Source organism: Lipophrys pholis, assembly GCF_963383615.2.
Source record: "Lipophrys pholis genome assembly, chromosome: 11".
Classification (NCBI taxonomy): Eukaryota; Metazoa; Chordata; class Actinopteri; order Blenniiformes; family Blenniidae; genus Lipophrys; species Lipophrys pholis.
Window position 1 is genome coordinate 29,348,191 of NC_137631.1, and position 25,503 is coordinate 29,373,693.

At 46.7% G+C, this 25,503-nt stretch overlaps 1 protein-coding gene across 4 annotated transcripts in view; it reads right to left on the reverse strand.

Annotated features, from left to right (window-relative positions):
- Positions 1-283: 283 nt before the first annotated feature.
- The window catches only part of LOC308116951 (actin nucleation-promoting factor WASL-like), a 33,670-nt gene continuing 8,450 nt past the window's right edge, over positions 284-25,503 (reverse strand). Inside the window, exons 3-11 of one of the 4 annotated variants that reach the window (XM_080475482.1) lie at positions 20,321-20,407; positions 20,118-20,214; positions 18,175-18,198; positions 11,398-11,602; positions 10,369-10,411; positions 3,501-3,654; positions 2,702-3,306; positions 2,512-2,620; positions 284-359 (exon numbers count right to left, since the gene is read on the reverse strand). In XM_080475482.1, the coding sequence (XP_080331608.1) occupies positions 298-359; positions 2,512-2,620; positions 2,702-3,306; positions 3,501-3,654; positions 10,369-10,411; positions 11,398-11,602; positions 18,175-18,198; positions 20,118-20,214; positions 20,321-20,407 (1,386 nt within the window). In that variant the 3' untranslated portion in view covers positions 284-297. Of the gene's footprint in view, positions 360-2,347; positions 2,621-2,701; positions 3,307-3,500; positions 3,655-10,368; positions 10,412-11,397; positions 11,603-18,174; positions 18,199-20,117; positions 20,215-20,320; positions 20,408-25,503 lie in introns of those variants that run through there. The other 3 variants (XM_080475483.1, XM_080475480.1, XM_080475481.1) reach the window with 3 other exon arrangements.

The following is a 25,503-nucleotide window of genomic DNA, read 5'->3' on the forward strand; positions in this document are numbered from 1 at the left end:
GTAAGAAAATAGTGTTATCTGACATTTAAACACAAAGAGGATCCTGCCTGTCTCTTTTCTCACGAGGAACAGAACCGAGCAGACGGAGAGGACACGTCCGTCCAGCGACGAGGTGGATGGAATGAACGGATGAGGTATTGCACAGAGTAATTAGAGTCGTCGTTTTAAAAAAACAAAAAGAAGCAAAAATAAATATACAGCAAATTCGTACAACATTTACAATTTTAGTCTGGAAGATATTTGGGAGATATTTTAGTGTCAGTGGTCAGGCGGGGGGGGGGGGGGGGGGGGGGCTCGTCAGTCGTCCCACTCGTCGTCCTCTTCAAAGTCCTCGTCTTCATCTTCATCCTCGTCCTCATCTGGAAGGATTACAAAAGAAATCATAAAAACTGTGAGGAGTACCACAGGGCTCACTCCTCGGCCCGCCATGATTCTGTCTGCACCTCTTCTCCGTCACGTTATGAAGACAAAACAAACTGGTAACCAGTTCCTATGGCAACCCAGGTCTCTTTAACAAGAACGATGACAGACTACGATGCTCATGTCACTTCATTGCTTCAGTACGAGTCGTTAGACGACCAAGCTCCACTCAAATACTTTCTCTGTAGTTTCTTTTTTTTTTTTTTTTCTTTCTTCTTCTTTGCCCTTGTCCTGTTCGGCAGCTTGGGCCAACAATATGATGTGATCCAGAACCTTCGGAGTCAGAACAGATTTTGGTCTTGCAACAGGGAGAGACCTGGAGTCTCCTCCTGTTGCCTTCTCCGTCAGAAGATGGCATGGCTGCCGTACACGACCGGGGGGGAACGCTCAAAGAGAGAGAGAAGAGAAGAGAGAGAAAAAGGTTGAGGGAGGAGGGGGGAGGGGGGAGGGGGAGGGGGGAGGGGGATAACATACAGTATCCTTGTTGTGCTCCATATATTATTTGCAGTTATCACACTGATCCAAATATTTTCCAACTGTTTTTGGATTAAACCAGCCTGAGCTGCTCTATCTAGACAGTAACATGATTTCTTAGATTAACCAGCCTGAGCAGCTCTATCTAGACAGTAAAATGATTTCTTAGATTAACCAGCCTGAGCAGCTCTATCTAGACAGTAAAATGATTTCTTAGATTAACCAGCCTGAGCAGCTCTATCTAGACAGTAAAATGATTTCTTAGATTAACCAGCCTGAGCAGCTCTATCTAGACAGTAAAATGATTTCTTAGATTAACCAGCCTGAGCAGCTCTATCTAGACAGTAAAATGATTTCTTAGATTAAACCAGCCTGAGCAGCTCTATCTAGACAGTAAAATGATTTCTTAGATTAACCAGCCTGAGCAGCTCTATCTAAACAGGAACGTGAAGCAGGAACATGAATTAACAAAGAGGCAACAACAAAAGAGGAACATGATTTTTAAAGTTTGAGCAAATGATGATAGAGAACAAGCAACTTCAGAAGCACCTTTCGTGAGGAGTGGAAGTGTGTGTGTGTGTGTGTGTGTGTGTGTGTGTGTGTGTGTGTGTGTGTGTGTGTGTGTGTGTGTGTGTGTGTGGTTTGTCCACTGGGTGGGACCGGAACTGCTGTGGGGGGACCCGTGGCGAGACCCCGGGGTCCGAGGCCATCGGGCCCGGACACCGCCACCCCGGCAGACGGAAGCCCCCCAGGCCCGGGGAGACCCCAGCGAACCACCCCAGAGAGCCCCGCCCCCGCCCAAAAAGCACCCGACGGAGAATGCAGAGAGGAATCCCCCCCAAGCAAGAGGGGCCCACAAGAGAAGGACAAAGGGCACAGGGCCCCAGGCCCCGACCCAAGCCGCCAAGCCGAGAAAAGGCCGGAGCAGGGCCCCCGGGCCGAGCGGGTCGAGAGCCCCCCCAACCCCGGCGGCGAGTCCCGCCGCACCCCCGGGAACAGGCCCACCCACCGCCCCCCCCCAACCCGGCAAGGCAGAGACGGCCCCAGCCGCCGCGCCCCGGACCAGCCCCGCCCCCAGACCCAGGAAAGCGAAGGCCGGCGCAGGCCCCGGTCGGAGGACAGTCAACTCTACACCCCCAGGAGCCTCATATCCCACCCGCCCCATGACCCTCCCCCCCGGTTTTAATTGAAATACTCTGAAATTCTCTGTAGTTTCTAACGTAACGCAACACAGCCAGACTGGACGTACACGGAGTGTACACGTAGACCTGTGGATCTATTTTAGGGGGCGGGTCTGGTATCAGGAGGTTGAGCGTATGTGGGGGCGTGGCCTGCAGCGTCAGAAGGATCTGATCGGGGGATTTCTATTGAGCTTTAATCTAACGGATCTGATCGGACTGACAGTTGCGTCTTAAAATTGATAGCGGATTAACTTTTATGGTGATGCAGCGAAGCGCTTCGTCCTCATGACGGAAAGTTTGATTTCTATGTTGGATGTGTGGAGCTTTTAATTCTTTGTAAAGCTTTAATGCATTTCCTTTAATGTGGACTGTGGTTCCTGTGGTTCCTGTGGTTCCTGTGGTTCCTGTGGTTCCTGTGGCCCCGCCCAGCAGTCACCTGAGGAGTGGATGGCTTTGCTCCTCTTCTGCATCACCTCCATCAGAGCGCCCACGATGCCGGCGGTCGGCGCCGACGCCGGCGGGCTGGAGTCTGGGAGATCCGTCACCTGGAGAGACGGAGAAAGGGGTGGTCAGTGTCGGGTCAACGTGACGCCGTGTGACCGACGGAGGCGGCGGGAGCTTCTCACGGTCTTGAGCTGGATCCCCTGGCGGATCTGGTCCAGCAGGGCGTCCCGGCCGGCGCCGGACGCCGGCGCTCGCTGGTTCTGCTCCACCTTCTTCAGCTGGGTTCCTCCTCGGATCTGCTCCAGCAGCGCTGACTTCCCGCCGGGAATCGGGGAGTGAGGAGACTCTCCCCCTCCTCCCCCGCCGTCCATCTCGGGGGGAGGCAGAGGGGGAGGGGGGGGAGGGGGAGGCGGCGGCGCGCTGCTCACAGGCGACTGGTGCTGGGCCGGCTGGGGCGGGGGAGGAGGCGGGGCTTGGGGAGATGAGGAGAAGGATGGAGGAGGAGGGGGGGGCTGGTGGTGGTGATGGTGTGGAGGAGGGGGGGGCTGGTGGTGACCCCCCCTGGTGGGGGGTGGTGGAGGAGGGGGGGCGCCCAGAGTTCCCGGTCTGGAAGGAGGCGGCGGTGGTGGCGGCGGCGCGGAGGCCGGAGCTCGGGACGGAGGAGGAGGTGGAGGGGCGCCCCGGCCCCCCCTTGACGGAGGAGGAGGAGGGGGGGGAGGGGGGCCCGTGCTGTGGGGCGGTGGAGGAGGAGGTGGGGGGCCTCCACGGGAAGGAGGGGGAGGCGGGGCTGCGAGGGGAGGACGAGAGACAAACGTTAAAATATCTCACACAGGGAGGAAGTACCAAGCTGTGTATAAAGTGTGTATAAAGTCTGTATTAAGTGTGTATAAAGTGTGTATAAAGTGTGTATGAAGTGTGTATGAAGTGTGTATGAAGTGTGTATGAAGTGTGTATAAAGTGTGTAAAGATGGTGCTCCTCACCCTGCCTCCGCAGCTCGTTCTTCACCGCCTCCACGCCGCCCTTCTTCTCGATGAAATCGTAGATGACCTTGGACGTCTCGCGGTCCTTCAGCTGAGCCTCTGAGATGCCGCACATGTCAAACAGGTTCTTCAGCTCAGGGTCCAGGTTGTTCAGCTGAGGGTCAGAGGTCACAGTGGGGGTCAGAGGTCACAGTGGGGGTCAGAGGTCACAGTGGGGGTCAGAGGTCACAGTGGGGGTCAGAGGTCACGAAATGTTTTCACTATTTAGAATTTTATATTTATCAAGCAGTGTGTATTCCTTGTGAATTCCTAAATACACTGACATCTAGTGGTCACACATGATATTACAGCTATACGTTAAAGGAGTCGTCACCATTAACCCCTCGTTTCCTGGTTAAACTTGATTCTTGGTGTTGAACCTCAGAGGAAACTGAGACTCTGGAGTCTGAAAGCAGCTCAGTTTTTACCTTTGGGCTCTTTGTTCAAACCAGAATCGCCCACAAGGGGGCGCACCCCAAAACGGGAGGTTCTGATCGTCGTCAACAGGAAGCTGACATCATTAACCAGCTCTGCGGCGCAGATGTTTGTAGATGGTTTTACCATCGTTTTCATGTTTTTATATGAGCTGCTAGCGATTAGTGGCTAACCGCTAACATGACCAGTATATATGTTGAACTTATACAAATACTTCATGTTGAATCTCCGGGTGTGTTGCTCTGTGGCTGGAGGTTTGTAGACGCTCCACCAGCGATTGTTAGTTAAATTTTTCATGTGAGCAAAGGACTGCTATGCTATTGCTATGCTATCGCTATGCTATGCTAACATGATGTCCAGCTCCTGCAGCCAATCAGCAGCCTCACATGGTACCAGTCAGAATGTCTCCTGGACACTCCAGAGAGGAAGTTGGTATGAAACAGGGTCAGAAGCTCCACGTTGGATTAGTTTCAGTTGTACAGTAAAACCTGTGATGTAGGGACGCCCTACAATCCAAGGCCAAGTGTCCCCTGAAGACAGGTGTCCTCTCTTCAGAGGGACGGGTCACGAGGACAAGTTGTAGGACCAGTTGATATTGAAGGAACCAAACACCAAATATGTTATGATTATTTAAGAGCACATAACTGAACCAATACAAGACGTATACATTATAAATACATATATATATATATACACATGTATATAAGATGTATAGAAGATAATTATTAAATCAGATTTAATGTACTTCAGGGACCACATATAGTCCAGTTTTATCTTGAGTGGACCAGACTGGTAAATATTACTATAATAACCTTTAAATGTACAATTCAAAGTTTTTCTTTGTTGTGGTCACAGTATGGAATCAAATTATCTATATTTTTGTTGATCAAACAGTTCGTACTGTAAATGATTACAATCTCTACATAAAATCAATTTTAATGAAACATTCTGGTACAAAATACAATCAAATGTCAAATAAAACTAGTATAAATCCTCTATAAGCTCCTTGCTTGGTGGGACCAGACTGGACCTCTTGGTGGGTTCTGGCCCTTGGGCCTCATGTTCTCTGCTGGAAAGAGAAACCGTGTGCTCAGAGTACCTGACATCAAACCGTCATCCACCCTGTGCGCTAGGCTCCGCCCCTCAAAGGGCGACAGCGCCACCTGTACACACCGACTGCTCCTGCTCCAGAGCTACGGGACGCTTGTGTGAGGAGATCCTCCGTCTCCCCGTCAGAACAATCACAATTTAAATAAAATAAAATAAAGACCCAGAGGCTCAGAACTCCTGAAGTGAAACATAAACTATTTGAGGAAAAGGTGGAGAACACCAGGCAGCAGAAGTGGAGATAGTTTCAGGATCGTTATGTGACGTTATGGAACGTTAAGGATCGTTATGGAACATTAAGGATCATTATGTTACGTTATGGAACGTTAAGGATCGTTATGTTATGGAACATTATGGATCGTTATGTTACGTTATGGAACGTTAAGGAACGTTATGTTATGGAACATTATGGATCGTTATGTTACGTTATGGAACGTTAAAGATCGTTATGTTATGGAACATTATGGATCGTTATGTTACGTTAAGGATCGTTATGGAACATTATAGATCGTTATGTTACGTTATGGAACGTTAAAGATCGTTACGTTACAGATCCATACGTTAAGTTATGAAACGTTATGAATCGTTATGTTACGTTATGGATCGTAAAATTACTTTTGGACCGTTACATTATGGAACGTTACGTTTTGGAACGTTAAGGATTGTTATGTTACGGATCATTATGCTAAGTTAAGGAACGTTATGGAATGTTATGGATCGTTATGTTACTTTATGGAACATTAAGGAACGTTAACGATCATTACGTTACGTTATGAATGTTAAGGAACGTTAAGGAACGTTATGGATCATTACGTTACATTATGAATGTTAAGGAACATTAAGGAACGTTAAGGATCGTAACATTACTTTTGGATCGTTACATTATGGAATGTTATGGATTGTTACGTTACGTTATGGAACGTTATGGATCATTACGTTACATTATGAATGTTAAGGAACATTAAGGAACGTTAAGGATCGTAACATTACTTTTGGATCGTTACATTATGGAACGTTATGGATTGTTACGTTACGTTATGGAACGTTAAGGATTGTTATGTTACGGATTGTTATGTTACGGATCATTATGCTAAGTTAAGGAACGTTATGGAATGTTATGGATCGTTATGTTACTTTATGGAACATTAAGGAACGTTAACGATCATTACGTTACGTTATGAATGTTAAGGAACGTTATGCAATGTTAAGGATTGTTACGTTACGGAACATTATGGATCATTACGTTACGTTATGAATGTTAAGGAACATTAAGGAACGTTAAGGAACGTTATGGATCGTAACATTACTTTCGGATCGTTACATTATAGAACGTTATGGATCATTACGTTACGGAACGTAATGATGGTAACATTACTTTTGGATCGTTACATTATGGATGGGAACATTACTTTTGGATCGTTACATTATGGAACGTTAAGGATCATTAAGTTACGTTATGAATGTTAAGGAACGTTATGGAATGTTATGGATTATTGCATTACGTTATGGAACGTTAAGGAACAAAATGGAACGTTAAGGAACGTTACGCTACATTATGGAACATTATGGATCGTAACATTACTTTAGGATCGTTACGTTACGTAAAATTATGGATCATTACATTACGTTATGAACGTTAAGGGTTGTTACGTTACATTATGGAACGTTATGGATCGTTACATTACGTTATGGAACGTTATGATCGTTACGGAACATTATGGATCATTACATTACGTTATGGAACATTAAGGAACGTTAAGGATCGTTCCGTTATGGATCATTACGTTACGTTATGGAACATTAAGGAACGTTATAGAACGCCAAGTTACGTTATGTTACGTTACGGAACGTTATGGATAGTTTTGTTACGGTATGGATCGTAGCATTACTTTGGACCGTTACATTATGGAACGGAATGGATCGTTACATTTCGTAATGGATCGTTAGGGATCGTCACGTTGAATTACTGAACGTTAAGGATCGTTACGTTACGGAACATTATGGATCATTACGTTACATTATGAACGTTAAGGATTGTTACGTTACGTTATGGAACGTTATGGATAATTACATTCCGTTATTGAACGTTATGGATCGTTATATTATGTTATGGAACGTTAAGGAACATTATGGAACGTTATGGAACATTAAGGAATGTTAAGGAACGTTAAGGATCGTTACGTTATGATCATTACGTTACGTTATGGAACATTATGGATCATTACATTACGTTATGAAGGTAAAGGATTGTTACGTTACATTATGGAACATTATGGATCGTTACATTACGTTATGGAACATTAAGGAACGTTAAATAATGGATCATTACGTTAAGTTATGGAACATTAAAGAACGTTATGGAACGCCAAGTTACGTTATGTTACGTTACGAACGTTATGGATAGTTTTGTTACGGTATGGATCGTAGCATTACTTTGGACCGTTACATTATGAAACGTAATGGATCGTTACATTTCGTAATGGAACGTTAGGGATCGTTACGTTGAATTACTGAACGTTAAGGATCGTTACGTTACGTTATGGAACATTATGGATCATTACGTTACATTATGAACGTTAAGGATTGTACGTTACGTTATGGAACGTTATTGATAATTGCATTACGTTATTGAACATTATGGATCGCTATATTATGTTATGGAACGTTAAGGAACATTATGGAACGTTATGGATCATTATGTTACGTTATGGAACATTAAGGAATGTTAAGGATCGTTACGTTATGATCATTACGTTACGTTATGGAACATTATGGATCATTACATTACGTTATGAAGGTTAAGGATTGTTACGTTACATTATGGAACATTAAGGAACGTTAAATAATGGATCATTACGTTACGTTATGGAACATTAAGGAACGTTAAGTTACGTTATGCAAAGTTACGGATCGTTTTGTTACGGTATGGATCGTAACATTACTTTTGGACCGTTACATTATGGAACGTTATGGATCGTTACATTACGTAATGGAATGTTATGGATCCTTACGTTGAATTACGAAACGTTAAGGTTCGTTACGTTATGTTATGGAGCGTTATGGATCAATACGTTATGTTATGAACGTTATGGAACGGTAAGAATTGTTACTTTACGGAACGTTATGGATCATTATATTATGTTATGGAACATTAAGGAACGTTATGGAACATTAAGGAACGTTAAGGATCGTTACGTATTGGATCATTCCGTTACGGATCATTCCGTTACGTTATGGAACATTAAGGAACGTTATGGAACATCAATTTACATTATGTTACGTTATGGAACGTTATGGATCGTTACATTGCGTTGTGGAACGTTATGAAACGTTATGATCGTTACGTTACAAAACATTATGGATCGTGACATTACTTTTGGATCGTTACATTATGGAACGTTATAGATCGTTATGGATCATTATATTACATAATGGAATGTTAAGGAACATTATGGAACTTTAAGGATCGTTACATTACGTTATGGAACGTTATGATCGTTACGTTGCGTTACGGAACGTTATGGATAATTACATTACGTTATGGAACGTTACGCTACATTATGGAACGTTATGGATCGTTATGTTACGTTATGGATCATTACATTACGTTATGGAATGTTAAGGATCATAATGTTACGGATCATTATGTAACATTATGGATCATTACGTTACATCATGAACGTTAAGGAACGTTATGGAACGTTAAGGATTGTTACGTTACGTTATGGAACATTTTGGATCGTAACATTACTTGTGGATCGTAACATTACTTTTGGATTGTTACATTATGGAACGTTATGGATCATTACATTACGTGACGGAACATTATGGATTGTTATGTTACATTATGGATCATTACGTTACATTATGAACGTTAAGGATTGTTACGTTGCGTTACGGAATGTTAAGGATCGTTACGTTACGTCATGGAACGTTATGGATTGTAACATTATTTTTGAATCGTTACATTATGGAACGTTATGGATCATTATGGATCTTTACATTACGTGACGGAACGTTATGGATTGTTATGTTACATTATGGATCATTACGTTACATTATGAACGTTAAGGATTGTTACGTTGCGTTACGGAATGTTAAGGATCGTTACGTTACGTCATGGAACGTTATGGATTGTAACATTATTTTTGAATCGTTACATTATGGAACGCTATGGATCGTAATGTTACGGATCATTACGCTACAGATCATTCCGTTACGTTAAGGAACGTTATGGATCATCACGTTAGGTTATGAAACGTTATGGCTCGTTACGTTACGTAACGTTAAGGAATGTTATGGAACGTTACATTATTGAACGTTACGGATCATTACGTTACATTATGGAACGTTACGGATCATTACGTTACATTATGGAACGTTACGGATCATTACGTTACATTTTGGAACGTTATGAATCGTTACGTTATGGAACATTATGGAACATTATGGATCGTTATGGAAGTGAGTCCAGAATGTAGTATGGATACAATCATGTATCAGCTGCGGCCTGAATATTCCAATAATCAGGTCCAGTCCAGGTATTTTTGCCTTTTCAGTGTCGCCCAGTTGTTGAAATGTCTGTTGTCCTCGTCAGGCAGGTTGTCCTCATTAAGGTGTGTCAACAGGTAAATATGTGTCGGTGCACAGTGACGTGTCCAGTACCGGGGGTCACTCTTACCTGCTCCGCTGCTCACAGGTTCTACTGTAAATGTTGAGAATTGATCTAAAGATGATTTAAAGCACGGGTCCTGGAGGACCTCTGTCCTGCATGTTTTAGTTCTCCCTGCTTCAGCATACCTGAATCTATGATGTCATCATCAAGGTTGTGAAAAAGCCCAATAACGAGCCCCTCATTGCAATCAGGTGTGTTGGACCTGGGAGGAGCTGAACCCTGCAGAACGTCGGCCCTCCAGGACCAAAGCCTGGACACCCCTGCTTTAAAGGAAAACTGGAAATGTGAGGATACCAGCTGATGACTCCTTTAATGTAGACAGGAGCTCAGTGGAGTGAAGTCACCGGCTCACAGCGTGTGTGTGTGTGTGTGTGTGTGTCTGTGTGTGTGTGTGTGTGTGTGTGTGTGTGTGTGTGTGTGTGTGTGTGTGTTCCCAGATGTTTGTGAATATGAAGCAACAAGAGCCCATTGTGTGATTTCATCATCAGACCCACACACAGCTCACTATTGTGCTCCTGTGTGTGTGTGTGTGTGTGTGTGTGTGTGTGTGTGTGTGTGTGTGTGTGTGTGTGTGTGTGTGTGTGTGTGTGTCTGTGTACATGGTGTACTCACATCAAAACCTGTGTTTGGATCCCAGCCCACGTGACCGATGTGCCTGTGGAGAACAAATGAGATCATACATACATGTTCCTCATGTTAATGTTCTGTAGTGTGTGTGTGTGTGTGTGTGTGTGTGTGTGTGTGTGTGTGTGTGTGTGTGTACATGTTAAATAGTGAACCCACAGTGTGTGACAGTGCAGTCATTGAGTGAGCTCAGATGCTAACGTAACGTGTTTACTGCTGCTGGATCTCTGCAGCAGAATGTGGCCCAGGAGTGATGAAGAAGATGAAGAAGATGTGGAGGAGTAATTCAATCTCTATTAAAGCTCCTGCAGACTGTGAGATTTTAACAATCCTATAAGTGACAGACGCCACATTGCACGACACAAAGTAGGCCCGACTGGACCACAGTGACCTGTGCACAGCGGCCGCCGTGAGGCCGTGTTTATGATTAGAACATGTTATTGTTCTAGAGTAACATGGCCTCACGGCGCCGGGGAAAAGAGAAAACAAATGTAAAGAAAAGGACAGAAAAACCACAGCGGAGCTTCTCTGTGGCGGCGTCTGTGTTTGTAAGACAAAGTGTGAGGAGGAGAATGTGGAGGCGGTCGTGGCTCGGAGAGCGAGGACGACCTGGAGGGGGACGTTGCAACGGGAGCGTGGAGGAAGTACTTGTTAGCATCTACTAGCATGCTACGTTAGCATTTCCTGTCCTGGTCTTTCATGTTCCAGCTAAACTCACTCCATGGAAACCGAACAAACAGGCTGCAGGAGCAGCAGCAGCTACCATGGCCACAAACATCTCACTCTGTCTGGTAGTGATCTCAGGCTGACGCCCATTAGAGCTACGACCACGACGCCACCACGACTCTCCCGCCATCGATATCTTTGTTCTGCGGCGGCCGAACGTCACAGTGAGTCGGAGGCTTTACGTCCTGTTTATTAACGATCAATTAATGATCAGCACTCAGTTTTCCACCGTGAGCGTCACCAGGAGAGGGGGCGGGGCTTAGGAGGTCAGCTGGGTGACCTGCCACTCACTGGAAGTTGCTGGGCGTGCCGATGTCGGCCTTGGTCAGCTTCTTCTTCTTGCCCTTGGCCTTCTTGTCCTTGCGGTGCAGCCCGCCGTGGCTCAGCATGTTGTTCAGCTGGTACGGCGCCTGGTGGCCGTGGTGCGAGTTGTGGAAGCGCACGTTGTTGATCTCCGGGTTCTTGATGTCCACCGTGGCCATGTGCAGGGCTGGACCTGTGTCGTGGGGGATGAGAGAGAGAGAGAGACAGAGAGAGAGAGAGAGAGAGAGAGAGAGAGAGAGAGACCATCACTTTCCATTTCCCAGAATGCACCTGGAAGTTTCATCACGTACTCTGTGTACTACCACAACAAAGAAGCACTTTCAACAGTAAATTCAAAGGTTATTATATCAATAATTTTCTGGTCCGGCCAGTCAATACTGGACTGTATGAGGCCCTGAAGTGAAGTTTTATTTAGTATTTATTCTGATTACACCTTTGTATGTATGTATGTATGTATGTATGTATGTATGTATGTATGTATGTATGTATGTATGTATGTATGTAGGTAGGTATTTTTTCTTTACATCTTTGTATTGGCTCAGTTATGTGCTTTAAAATAAGTTTCTTCTATAACATATTTGGTTTTACTGTATATCGCAGTGCGATATAAGAATGTCTACGGTAGGATAAACCCTCTATTGTTTATATTCTAATATTAACATGTAGATTCATCTAAAACAAAACACCAAACCAGAACAGCTCCTCTCATTCCAACCTGCAGGTTCCTAAATCCTTCACAACAAAGTCCAGAAGTTTCCAGACAAACCATCAAACTGCTGATGTTTCCTGACTGACGCCATCTTGGGAAACCTGCCCCAAGGGATTGTGGGATATCCAAGATGGCAGCAGCTCCAGCCAGAACATCAACATTTGAAAATCCTCCAGACTTTCTCAGAGAAAGAGTCTGAATGTAGTGAAACTGAAGGTTTGTGACTTAAGCCGCTGTTCCACCGCAGTACGTGCTGAAGTGGGGGGGTACGGAACGGTACAGCAGCCAGGACCAACTCTGCCTCGCGGTCCACCACAGAAAGAACGGTAAAGATGTAGGCGGGGTTGAGAACGACTCGGAGAACGTCCAGCGAAGAACAAGGAAGCGGCCGGCGGCCGTCCGAGTCGTTCTCTGGGACTCAGGTTAAACGTTCTCATTGCAGCGTCCAGCTCCTGCTGAAGCTCCTCCTGTTCCTGAGAGGAACGTCTGGATCTCGTTAAAAGACGCCATGTTGTGTCGCGCCGACGTTTCAATAAACCGGTTAACAAATCAACCAGTGAGCACAAAGCGGCGAAGGTAAACAACAACGGAGGTTTACGGTGACGAAATAGTTAAATATTTGGGCCAAGTCCAGAGTGACGATCCTCACGACCAATCGGCAGACGGCTGCGTTGTAGCTCCTCCCCACAGACCCGTTCCTCGGTGCTCGGTACCTCAACGGAGGGGAAGTGGCAAATCGTAGTCGGTGGTCGCGGGTTCTTTCCGTACCTTCCACAACTTTTCAATCGGACCACAAGAAAACCCGCCCCGCGACGCTCCGCGACAGAAAGTGCGGAGGAACCACGGCTTTAAAGACAGAACCAGTGATCTGGAGCAGTGGTTCTCAACCTTTTTAGGGTCCTGGACCGCCTGCATATTTAAGATCAACCCTGAGGACCCCCCGCCTCCACCAGAGTAAATGTCACAGGACAGGGGTCCTGAATTCTTCCCTCCAGGGTCTGAACAGTCGCAGGTTTTTGATACGTCAGTAAAAGTTGTTTTAATTGCAGATGTTTCAGCTGATGTTACCATCATTACTATTATCATTGTTATTATCATCATCATTATTATAGTAGTACTCAAGGTGGTTGTAGTAATAATTGAAGTCTGGGATTTTAAAAACTTGTGTTGAGGGTCACATGAAAAAGTACTCTGAGTAAAAACAGCGATCTAATGATTTAGTGACGGAGACAGAAATACAGGGGAGATTTACAGTTTAACTAAATCCTCCACTCTTCTAGTCGAAGTATTATCAGACAGTGAAACTTGCTTTAAGGTGCGTTCACACATCAGTACCATGAGTTCCTGAGTTCATTCCTGAGTTCTTAATGTGACCTAATGCATCTGAAGATGGTTCTGACGTTCCTCATGTTCCTGAACTTCTTTTTAGCTCCAATGAATCTTCAGGAAGATGAAGAACCAGCTGTACTGGTGAAGTTAGTAACTGAGCGTGTGGATTAGTAGTGATGTGTGTTGATGTGTTCTACAGAGTGTCAGCATTCGCTCCCTGCAGCATCCTCCTCTCTGATCAACTCCATGGAGGTTCTCTGAATGCTGAGCGCTCTGGAGTGTGTCCACTGTTCAGTAGCTGCTGGGAGAATGTGGACTCATATATCTTTAAACTCAGTTGCGGAACCCCCGCCTCCACCCGACACACCTGAGACCCTGATTCTCATGTCCTCTGCTGCTCCTTCACAGATTGAGCCCTGGGCGGCTGCCCACATCTCTCATAGCAGAATCCACAACTGAAGAGAACAAATTCTCCAGATTCACCACATTCCTGACAGATCGATGAAAAAGACGATGAGCAACGGCCACAGTAACCCGCTGCAGCGCCGCTTTCTGCATATTAGTTCACAACACGGTGGAACAATAATGCTGACGGTGCGTTACGACTGCTGATGATCCGCCATGCTTCCTGCTCTTACTTGTAGCTCATGATAAAAGGTGGAGACTGTCCATGACGGCGTGACGCCTCCACCCTGAATCCTAGAATTCAGGTCACAATCCTGATCCTGCTCAGGAACTGAGGTTCCTGCCAAACTTGTGGTGGTTCTGTGTGAACGCTCCTTTAACAGCTCCTCTACCGGTTCCTTTCTTTTCTCCTCCTGCCTTCAAACTTCATCAACCAGATTAATGATTTTTTCTATTTAACTCAGCATCAGCAGAAGGTTTCTCAGCTTTGACAAGGTTCCATGAAAGCAGCGATGTACCAATGCGGACAGAGCGTAGACCCAGAGCGTAGACCCAGAGCGTAGACCCGGAGCGTAGACCCAGAGCGTAGACCCAGAGCGTAGACCCAGAGCGTAGACCCAGAGGGCTTGTATCACCTCATGTTCTCTGTTTTGTGGCTGTGGGCCTTTGGAGGCTCGTTGGTATTAAAGCTGCTGCATGCAGAGAGTTGAAGTGCTGATCCACTCTGCTGACCGCTCTGGTCTGCTGCAGATCAAGTCTGGGTCGGTAATATCAAACTGACCTGTTCAGTCCAGTCAGAGTTCAGCTGAAGCTCTTCCTGTTGCAGCTCAGCTTGTTTCTTAGTTTAATTTGACTTTCTGCTCGATGACGGCGGTTTGGTGGGTCGTGGAGCAGAGCAGCATTGACGTGATTACATCTGATGTGCCTAGACTCTGGATTCGACTACGGTGTGGGATGAGGATTAAAAAGGTAGAGCAGCACATTTTGTTACCCACAAATTACTTTATTTCACGGTGATGTGCAGCTAATGGGCCGCCGGCCAGACAGGAGGCTCCCATGGGCCACCTGGTGAGGACCCCTGTGATAGGATCATTTTTTAAGAGATGTTTGATTTTCGCGGACCCCTTGCAATTACACCATGAACCACTAGGGGTCCACGGACCCCCGGATGAGAATCACTGATCCAGAACACAACGCTGTCTTCAGCAGCTCCATTAACACATGAACTCTTATTGTGACAGGGCCGGGGTACAGGGCCGGGGTACTCTACTCTTATTGTGACAGGTCTGGGGTACTCAACTCTTATTGTGACAGGGCCGGGGTACTCTACTCATCAGGTTCACAGACGTTTAGTTTGGCTCCAGATTTTCAGTCCTCGAATTCCTGATAATCTCTAGAAACCACAGCAACATCTGATATGAGCACTAATCCACTGCTAATCCCACTTCAGATCCCCTGCTTCCCCCACTCTCCTCCCCCTCACTCCTCCACCACTCTCCTCCCTCACACTCCTCCCCCCTCACTCCTCCACCACTCTCCTCCCTCACACTCCTCCACCACTCTCCTCCCCCACACTCCTCCACCACTCTCCTCCCTCACACTCCTCCCCCCTCACTCCTCCACCACACTCCTCCACCACTCTCCTCCCTCACACTCCTCCACCACTCGACTCCCCCCTCACTCCTCCACCACACTCCTCCACCACTCTCCTCCCTCACACTCCTCCACCACTCTACTCCCTCACACTCCTCCACCACTCTACTCCCCCCCTCACTCCTCCACCACTCCCCTCCCCCTCACTCCTCCACCACTCTACTCCCCCCCTCACTCCTCCACCACTCCCCTCCCCCTCACTCCTCCACCACTCTTCTCCCTCACACTCCTCCACCACTCTACTCCCTCCCCCTCCTCTCTCTCACTCCTCCACCACTGCTGGACGTCTACAACCAGACGGAGCAGCTCCACTTCAGATGCCCCGCCTCTGGAGGACCGGGTCGCGGCGGCCTCTCGTTCACCCCACTAACCAGAGAGTAAAGAGGCACAAATGACCAGATATGGTCACTTGGTTGATCAAAAGTTAAGGATAAAACACAATGAGGCCTGTTCAAGTCAACAGAAAGCTGCAGGCAGCAGAATCCTGCACAAGCAGTTTCCTCCCAGAATCACTGAGACGTGAAGGACGATGCAAAGTTCCTCTACAAAGCTCCACAACGGAACCGAACCCTGAGCAGGAAGCTAGATCCTGTCTGCAAACTCAAAGCTCTGGGTAGTTTCAGCAAAAACTTGAAGTTGTTAAAGTTGCAAAATGAATTCAGTGTCACTTTAAACATAAACGCTCGACTCCACACATCTACAATTTTCTTTTACCTTAATAAATAAAGTATGGCTGCACGGGTTGAAATAGAACTGCCAGGGTTAAACCATGTACCATGTGTTTTAGTGTCGGGTTCCAGTCTGTATGAGAGAACTGACGGACCTGGACCTGGACCTGGACCACAGTCTGCCTCACTGATCTTTCATACAGAATCTCCAAACTGTCTTATTGTGGTTTTTGACCCTCAACATGGAGGCTGAGCGAGACACAATCTTTACTCATGGTTAGCCTGACAGCTGATCTCATCGGCCCATTATCGTCATTAAAGAATAACCGGTAAACTGCCCCACCTGCTCTAATGGCCCCGCCCCCACCTGCACTCATAGCCCCGCCTCCATCTGGTTCCATAGACCCGCTCCTACCGGCACTTATAGCCCCGCCCCCACCTGCACTCATGGCCCCGCCTCTATTTGGTCCCATGGCCCCGCCCCCACCTGCACTCATGGTCCCGCCTCTATTTGGTCCCATGGCCCCGCCTCTACCTGCACTCATGGTCCCGCCTCTATTTGGTCCCATGGCCCCGCCTCTATCGGGTCCCATGGCCCCGCCCCTACCTGCACTCATGACCCCGCCTCTATCGGGTCCCATGGCCCCGCCTCTACCTGCGCTCACAGCCTCGCCCCATCTGCTAATAGCCAAGATACATTAAATAGCAAAAGCAGGAAAGATCATGAAAAGAAATCTTCTAAAACTGGCAACAAAAGCTAAAAATGCAATAAAATATATTGAAATTGGACCTCCATGAATGCAACCTGCTTTTTTCCCTCTTAGATCATTAACATGTTTTGCGGCTGGTGGAGAATTGTGAAAAAGGCAGTTTTGTTGATAAAGTTTGCAGAACCAAGCGTATCGTATTCAGACTGACCGTTAACATGGAATGATAACAAACCAGACAAGGAACAGTGACGACGGGGATTACAGATTACTGCTCATGTGCATGTGGTCTACATATGGCGGCGCCGGCGCCCTGCTGGCAGATTAGCCTGCCGCTGATTCGGCTGATCTGTGCAAGGAAAGACCGCCGTCGACGTGTCGGAGGCCAGGCGTCCATCAGGCAGCAGCAGCATCTGGATTTGACCTTGTCACTGGTTTTGATCGGCTGCTGAGCTCAACCTGCTCCGGGGTTCAACCCGTCGCCGCGGGTACGTCCACAAGCTGCTGAGTCATGCTCCAGTCTTCTACTCACTTATCTTCAATTCACCTATTCCAATGCCAACGTACTGCAGAAGTCATGTGGCCACAAAACCAAAGAAACTGAGGCTGGTGTCAAATTACAACAAAAACTGGTAACACACGGAGGCTGGTGTCAAATAACTAGAGCAACTGGTAAGACATGGAGGCTGGTGCCTAATTACTACAGCCACTGGTAACACACTGAGGCTGGTGTCAAATAACTAGAGCAACTGGTAAGACATGGAGGCTGGTGCCTAATTACTACAACCACTCGGAAGACACTGAGGCTGGAGTCAAATTACTACAACTGGCAATAAGCTGAGGCTTGTGTCAAATTACAACTGCTAAGAAACTGAAGCTGGTGTCAAATTACTACAACTGGCAGGACACCGAGGCTTTTGTCAAATTACTACAGTAGCTAGCAAGAGACTGAGGCTGGTGTCAAATAATTGCAGCAACTGTCAGTACACTGAGGTTGGTATTGAAATACTGCATCTGCATGTAAGTGGATGAAGCTGTATGAAATGAAAGAAACATCTGACAAAACACAGAAGCTGGTGTCAAATTCCAGACCCTGTTTCACAGTCTCAGCTGAAAGAAGGTGAAACAGGAAATCTTTAAAGCTGCTGTGTACTCTAAAACACGAAAAGCCTGAAAATGAGCCAAACAGGATGCTGAACTTTTAATCCTGAAGCTTAATGAAGGAAACTAGTTTCTGGGAAAAGTCCGGTGAAAAATGAAGAGTTCAACATACCATTCCTAGGGTCACCCCGTTTCTCTGTAAAAGAAACGGTAAGAATTTAAAAGACAAATCTGCCATTGAGTCATTTTAAAATATGTGAAGTTTGAGCTTTCAAGAGGGAAGCAGAAGGTGTGCAGTTGAAGAAAGTGGCCGTTTCTCAACATGAGTACTTGTCCGTAATCATGTTCTGGTGTACTTGACAAGTACTGATCAAATTTAAAGTACACATCTCCCAGAGTGTGCATGACATACCCGGATGTGTTCTGGCTCTGCCCACTTTATCCGGGACGCATCAAGACCGGACCTGAGTGGACTTGGGAAGTCAAATACCCATAACGCATTTGGCTACAAATTCTGGAAGTCCATACTTCTGAGTACGTACTCTCCAACAACGCAGGTATTGAGAAACGACCGGAATGTTTTGAAGTTAACAGGAAGTGAGCGAGACAGCAGGTTTGAAAAGCACAAAGCAGGAAGAAGTGAAGCCGGCCGGCTCTCCCCTGTTCAGAGAAACAAGATGACCACACCTCAGTGAACTTTGAACCAGAGCGGCGCTCCAGGGTGAAAAGAGCTTCCGGACGGCGGGGAGGAGCGTTACCACACCGTGACGACGAGGAGCGACGGCATCAGGAAGGAAGGAAGGAAGGAAGAAACGGCGAAAGCAAACCTCCACCCAGAACCAGAAAACAAGGTCCACATGTGTCGACTCGTCTGCGCTGGAGTCCCACTGCTAGTCCTCACTGAACACATGAATTCATTCAGACACAACCGGACCAATCGTCACTGAGAGAACAGCCTCCACACAACATGGAGCACCGGAATGTTCTCATGGTCCACACAGGACATGGTGGACTGGACTGGGGGGGGGGGACAGAGAGAGAGGGAGAGAGAGTGGGATACAGAGAGGGAGAGAGAGAGAGAGGGAGAGAGAGAGAGAGAGATACACAGAAAGAGCAAGAGAGACAGAGAGGGAGCGAGGGAGAGAGAGTGGGATGCAGAGAGAGAGAGGGAGAGGTAGACAGAGAGAGAGAGAGAGAGGGAGCAAGAGAGAGAGTGGGATACAGAGAGAGAGAGAGAGAGAGAGGGAGAGAGAGAGGGATACATAGAAAGAGCAAGAGAGACAGAGAGAGAGAGAGAGAGAGAGAGAGAGAGAGAGAGAGAGAGAGAGAGAGGGAGAGAGAGAGGGATACATAGAAAGAGCAAGAGAGACAGAGAGAGAGAGAGAGAGAGAGAGAGAGAGAGAGAGGGAGAGAGAGAGGGATACATAGAAAGAGCAAGAGAGACAGAGAGAGAGAGAGGGAGCAAGAGAGAGAGTGGGATACAGAGAGAGGGAGAGAAAGAGAGAGAGAGAGCGTGGGAGAGAGAGAGAGATACAGAGAGAGAGGAATACAGGGGGGGCAGAGAGAGAGAGAGGGAGAGAGAGAGAAAGAGCAAGAGAGACAGAGTGAGAGTGGGGTAGAGAGAGAGCGAGAAAGCGAGAGAGAGAGAGCGAGAGCACAGAAAGAGAGAGAGAGAGAGGAGAGAAAGAGACCCTCTCCTCTGATTGGCTGTGGGACAAAGCCCCTCCCCTCCACAGGCTGAACGCAGAAGGTTTCACCAATTACCTGAGCGGAGCCGTGATGTGATTGGTAGTTGAAGGAAACAGAATGGAACTTCAGCAATCATCTGAGCCTGTCAGAGTTTTAATCTGCCACTTGTGAAACAGGAGTCGTGCCCCTGGAATTAAGAATGTGTGAACGTGTGAATGTTGTATTTGTGGAGAGGAAACAAACTCAGCACACTTCTACAAGTGCTTTTTCTCATATAATACCCTCCTGCACTTCTCTGTGACTGGTTGTATTCAGGGTGGAGGTCAGAGGTCAGAGGTCAGGAGTGAGGTTAGTAGAAGAGGAGGTGTCTGCAGAAGGAGGCGTGACGGCAGAGGGATGAGACGTAGACGCTGGGCGGAGGCTCACCTGTCTTGCGTTGCCGTCGGTTGAGCAGGTCGTTGACGGCGGCTCTGAAACGTTTGGCCTCTTCTTCGCTGGCGAAGTTCAGACCGATCTGACAGCTCTACAGAAGAACAACCATTTCACGTGCCTCAGTTCGCACTCGTTGCAGAAAAGATGGTGGACGGTCTGGAGCGGGGACTTGAGGTAGTCCGACTGACGGTACTTACGTCTCCGGTGAATGTGATGAAGTACGGTCTGGAGCTGCTGATCAGGAAGTTGTGGTACAGCTCCTGTTCAAACATGGTTTTCCCTTCCTGCAAAACATCAGGACGGCACAGAGGAGGTCAAAGGTCAAGGTCTCACCCGGTTACTGAGCTGAGATTAGGGAACCGACTACTCTGCTTCTCAGCAACGTTCCACTCATTTCTTGTAGGGAACATTTCAGGGGTCAGATGATGAGACCGAATGAGATCCGTGTCTTTGAATGGTTGTCAGCGCCACCTGCAGTACGCTCACAGTGTAGCAGGAACTACAGAAGTACTTCATGCTGCACGCTTACAGGTTAAACACGGTACGAAAGACGACAAGCCAAACTGCAACCCAAGACCCAAACAATTCTTTCTGGCAGATCCTGATCACATCAGACTCTCCAGAACCTTTGAGCACCGGAGCCCCAGAGACCAGGAAGTGAGGGACCTGGGTGGAGTCTGGGTTTAGACTCAACCCAGCTTCAGATGTGGGTCGAGGCTGAACCTAGAGCCTGAGGGATCTGGGTTTGAATCCCGAGTGAGGCGTGAATCTACCCGAGTTGCAATGCCTTGCTGGGGTGACGAGGGTTGTGGCAGGAATCTGTCCATACGGTGCGACATGGACAGTTTTATATCCTGCTTTGCCCGACCGAACGTCAGTGCTTTGTCACGTCTTCTCGCCACCTGTTGACTGTTTTTCACGCCGTGTCGTTAAATGGCTGAAAACATTGGAGGAGTTTGAGTTGCTGCTCACAACTTGTCTTCAGAATGTTTCACAGATTCCAGTCGTCTGGTCGATGTCGGACTTTTTCAACCAAACCAAACGATGGAATTCCAGTTCCACCAGTTCGTCTGGGAGTTTCTGTTCTATGTCTGCTGGAGCGTTACTGGTGACCAGCGGTTCCAACACTACTAATGTTGCCGAGCAACCGGCGCCATAAACAACGCCATGCGGGAGATGCAGATCCCACCAAGGAGAATCGTTGCAGCCGTTACATTGGCCTCCATACATTCAACATGTTTTGAACTTGTATTTGGATCATTCAAACATTGAGGTGTGCTTTCCGCGGCGTACCTTAACTACAGACGTTAGCGTAGCAACAGAGCTATCCAAGTAGCCTACACGTTAATTAGGATTTAGACAACAGAGGGTTACAGTTGTGCTCATAAGTTTCCATACCCCGGGAGAATTTATGATTTCTTGGCCATTCTTCAGAAAATATGAATGATAACACAAAAACCTTTCTTCCACACATGGTTGATGGTTGGGTGAAGCTATTTATTGGCAAACAACTGTATTTACTCTTTTTAAATCAAAATGACAAAAGAAAGTATCCAAATGACCCGGATCAAAAGTTTACATACCCCAGTTGTTAATACCATGCATTGCCCCCTTTATCATCAATGACAGCTTCAAGTCTTTAGTGGTCGTTGTGGATAAGGTTCTTTATTTTCTCAGATGGCAAAGCTGACCATTCTTCTTGGCAAAAAGCCTCCAGTTCCTGTAAGTTCTTGGACTGTCTTGCATGTTTGAGATCTCCCCAGAGTGGCTCAATGATACTGAGGTCAGGAGACTGAGGGCCACTCCAGAACCTTCCCTTGGTTCTGCTGTAGCCAATGACAGGTCGACTTGGCCTCGTGTTTTGGATCATTGTCATGTTGGAACCCCCATAAACGTCCCATGTGCAGCTTCCAGGCAGATGAGTGCAAAGTTTCCTCCACTATTTTCTGATAACATGCTGCAATGATCTTGCCATAACTTTTGGACAAGTTCCATGTGCCTCTGTAGCTCACACATCCCCAAACATCAGTGATGCACCTCCGTGTTCCACAGTAGGAATGGTGTTCCTTTCATCATAGGCCGTGTTGACTCCTCTCCAAATGTAATGTTTATGGTTGTGGCCAAAAAGTTCAGTTTTGGTCTCATCACTCCAAATGACTTTGTTCCAGAAGTGTTGAGGCTTGTCTCTGTGCTGTTTGACGTAATGGAAGCAGGATACTTTGTGACATTTGCGCAGAAATGGCTTTCTTCTGGCGACTCGACCATGCAGCCCATTTTTCTTCAACCGCCTCCTTATTGTGCATCTTGAAACAGCCACACCACGATGTTCCAGAGAGTCCTGGATTTCAGCTGAACTTATTTATAGATTTTTCTTTGCATCTCGAACAATTTTCCTGGAAGTCGTGGCTGAAATCTTTGCTGGTCTACCTGACCATGGTTTGGTTTCAACAAATTTTCTACTTCTTAATCAGCGTTTGAACACACTGATTGGCATTCTCAATTCTTTGGATATCTTTTTATACCCCTTTCCTGTTTTAGGCAGTTCCATTACCTTTTCTCGCAGATCCTTTGACAATTATTTTGCTTTCCCCATGACTCAGAATCCAGAAACGTCTGTGCAGCACTGGATGAAAGATGCGATGGTCTGTCAGAAGCCCAGAAACTCACTGACCTTTTATACACACACACTAACTACAAACAAAAAGGTCAAAGGTGAGGGTGGGAACCTTGATTAGCCATTCAAACCTGTTTGTGTCAACTTTTGTGCATGTTATCAGGTCAAAGTCACTGGGGTATGTAAACTTTTGATCCGGGTCATTCGGATACTTTCTTTTGTCATTTTGATTTAAAAAGAGTAAACACAGTTGTTTGCCAATAAATAGCTTCACCCAACAATTAACCATGAGTGGAAGAAAGATTTTTGTGTTATCATTCATATTTTCTGAAGAATGGCCAAGAAATCATAAATTCTCCCGGGGTATGTAAACTTATGAGCACAACTGTATATCGTACGGTTTATATCGCACTACTATTTATCATGATGTCGCCCAGCTCTCTCACTACCAGTAGCATGGTGACAAACTGAAAGTTACCCTTCAAAAGAAAGCTTTAAAAAAAAAAAATAAAAATCACATTCTGAATGTTTTGTTCCTCGTTCCTAGAAAGAAGAACTGTTTGAATCTTTGGGTGAGCTGCTGTTCCACCGCAGTACGTGCCGGAGTGGGGGGTTACGGTACGGCAAAGCTCACCCAGGACCAACTCTGCCTCGCGGTCCACCACAGAAAGAACGGTAAAGATGTAGGCGGGGTTGAGAACGACTCGGAGAACGTCCAGTGAAGAACAAGGAAGCGGCCGGCGGCCGTGCGAGTCGTTCTCTGGGACTCAGGTTAAACGTTCTCATTGCAGCGTCCAGCTCCTGCTGAAGCTCCTCCTGTTCCTGAGAGGAACGTCTGGATCTCGTTAAAAGACGCCATGTTGTGTCGCGCCGACGTTTCAATAAACCGGTTAACAAATCAACCAGTGAGCACAAAGCGGCGAAGGTAAACAACAACGAAGGTTTACGGCGATGAAATGGTCGCTGGTTCTTTCGAGACCATACGAAAACACGCCCAGCCCCGCGAGCTGACGCTCCGGCTCCGCGGCTTTTGACTCAGTGCCGTTGGACCTACATTTGTGCTTTGCAGCATCCATTTTCAGCAGTTTCCTACATTGTGCTTGGTCAGCAGAAAACTAAAAGGTGAGGCCAGGAAGGTTAAGGTAAACTTTAAAGCAGTTGTACTGCAGTACTGACTGTGTTGTTGTGGTTGCTCCAGCTCCTGCTTCAGGACACCCCGGAGCAGCGCTCTGCAACCTTTATGACCAAAAGAGCCGTTCTAGCTATTTTAATCAATTTTTAATATCATTTAGACCAGGGGTCTCAAAGTCGCGGCCCGCGACCGCACCTTGCTGCGAAAGTAAAACGTTATTGCGGCCCGCGAGTGGAGTGGACCTCCAGTGCGACGTGAGAGTAAACGTTGTGACGTCGTGTTCACTTATTTGGTTACCAATAAGTGAAAATAAGTGAACAAAGCAACAAAAACACAACACAAGACAATCATTACCAACGCTACAAACCTAATATATAACCCCCAATAATTACATCTAAAACACGACGGACAGAAACTCCCATGATGCACTGCGTGAACACGGAGCGGAGCGCTGCAGTGCATCATGGGAGTTTCTGTCCGTCGTGTTTTAGCTGTTGTTGGGGTTATTTTAGGTTTGTAGTGTTGTAATGATTGTGTTGTGTTGTGTTTTTGTTGCTTTGTTCATGTACTTAGTTAATTCATCTAGTTTAGTTTGGTTTATTAGTTGTGGGTGGGTAACCAGCAGTGAAGAGGGTTCTGTGGGGTGTCGTCCTGCCATGGAGCTTTTAATGATTGAAGAGTGTCAAAGTAAAAGCTTCTGCCATTCATGCATCTCAGGAGAGAGTTTCCACATGTGTGTTATTTTCTGTATTGCTTGACAGTCTTGAGACCATGAGAGACCGGTGTGGCTTACTGTACTTTTGAGTTATTGTGCCATATCCCACTGTACATTGATCATGAGAGTAGACTTCCACAAATATCAGTATTTATTGAAAGCTGACACTCCACAGCTAGAGGGACCAAAAAAACTGTGGGTTGCTGGCTCCTGTTCTAGACATATTGAGAGTCTCAACTGCTTCTTCTCTTAAGCTAAATGTGGCTCAGATATGTGATCAGAAGTGGAGGCGAGAAAGAGTCAGACCTGGCAACCCCCAGAAGTTAATGAAAGAGTCAGACCTGACAACCCCCAGAAGTTATTTAAAGAGTCAGACCTGGCAACCCCCAGAAGTTAATGAAAGAGTCAGACCTGACAACCCCCAGAAGTTAATGAGTCAGACCTGGCAACCCCCAGAAGTTAATGAAAGAGTCAGACCTGACAACCCCCAGAAGTTAATGAGTCAGACCTGGCAACCCCCAAATGTTAATGAAAGAGTCAGACCTGGCAACCCCCAGAAGTTAATGAGTCAGACCTGGCAACCCCCAAAAGTTAATGAAAGAGTCAGACCTGGCAACCCCCAAAAGTTAATGAAAGAGTCAGACCTGACAACCCCCAGAAGTTAATGAGTCAGACCTGGCAACCCCCAAAAGTTAATGAAAGAGTCAGACCTGGCAACCCCCAGAAGTTATTGAAAGAGTCAGACCTGACAACCCCCAGAAGTTAATGAGTCAGACCTGGCAACCCCCAGAAGTTAATGAAAGAGTCAGACCTGGCAACCCAAAGAGGTTGATGAGTCAGACCTGGCAACCCCCAAAAGTTAATGAAAGAGTCAGACCTGCAAACCCCCTCGTCAGGGGGTTTCTGCGAGTTGCTGAAA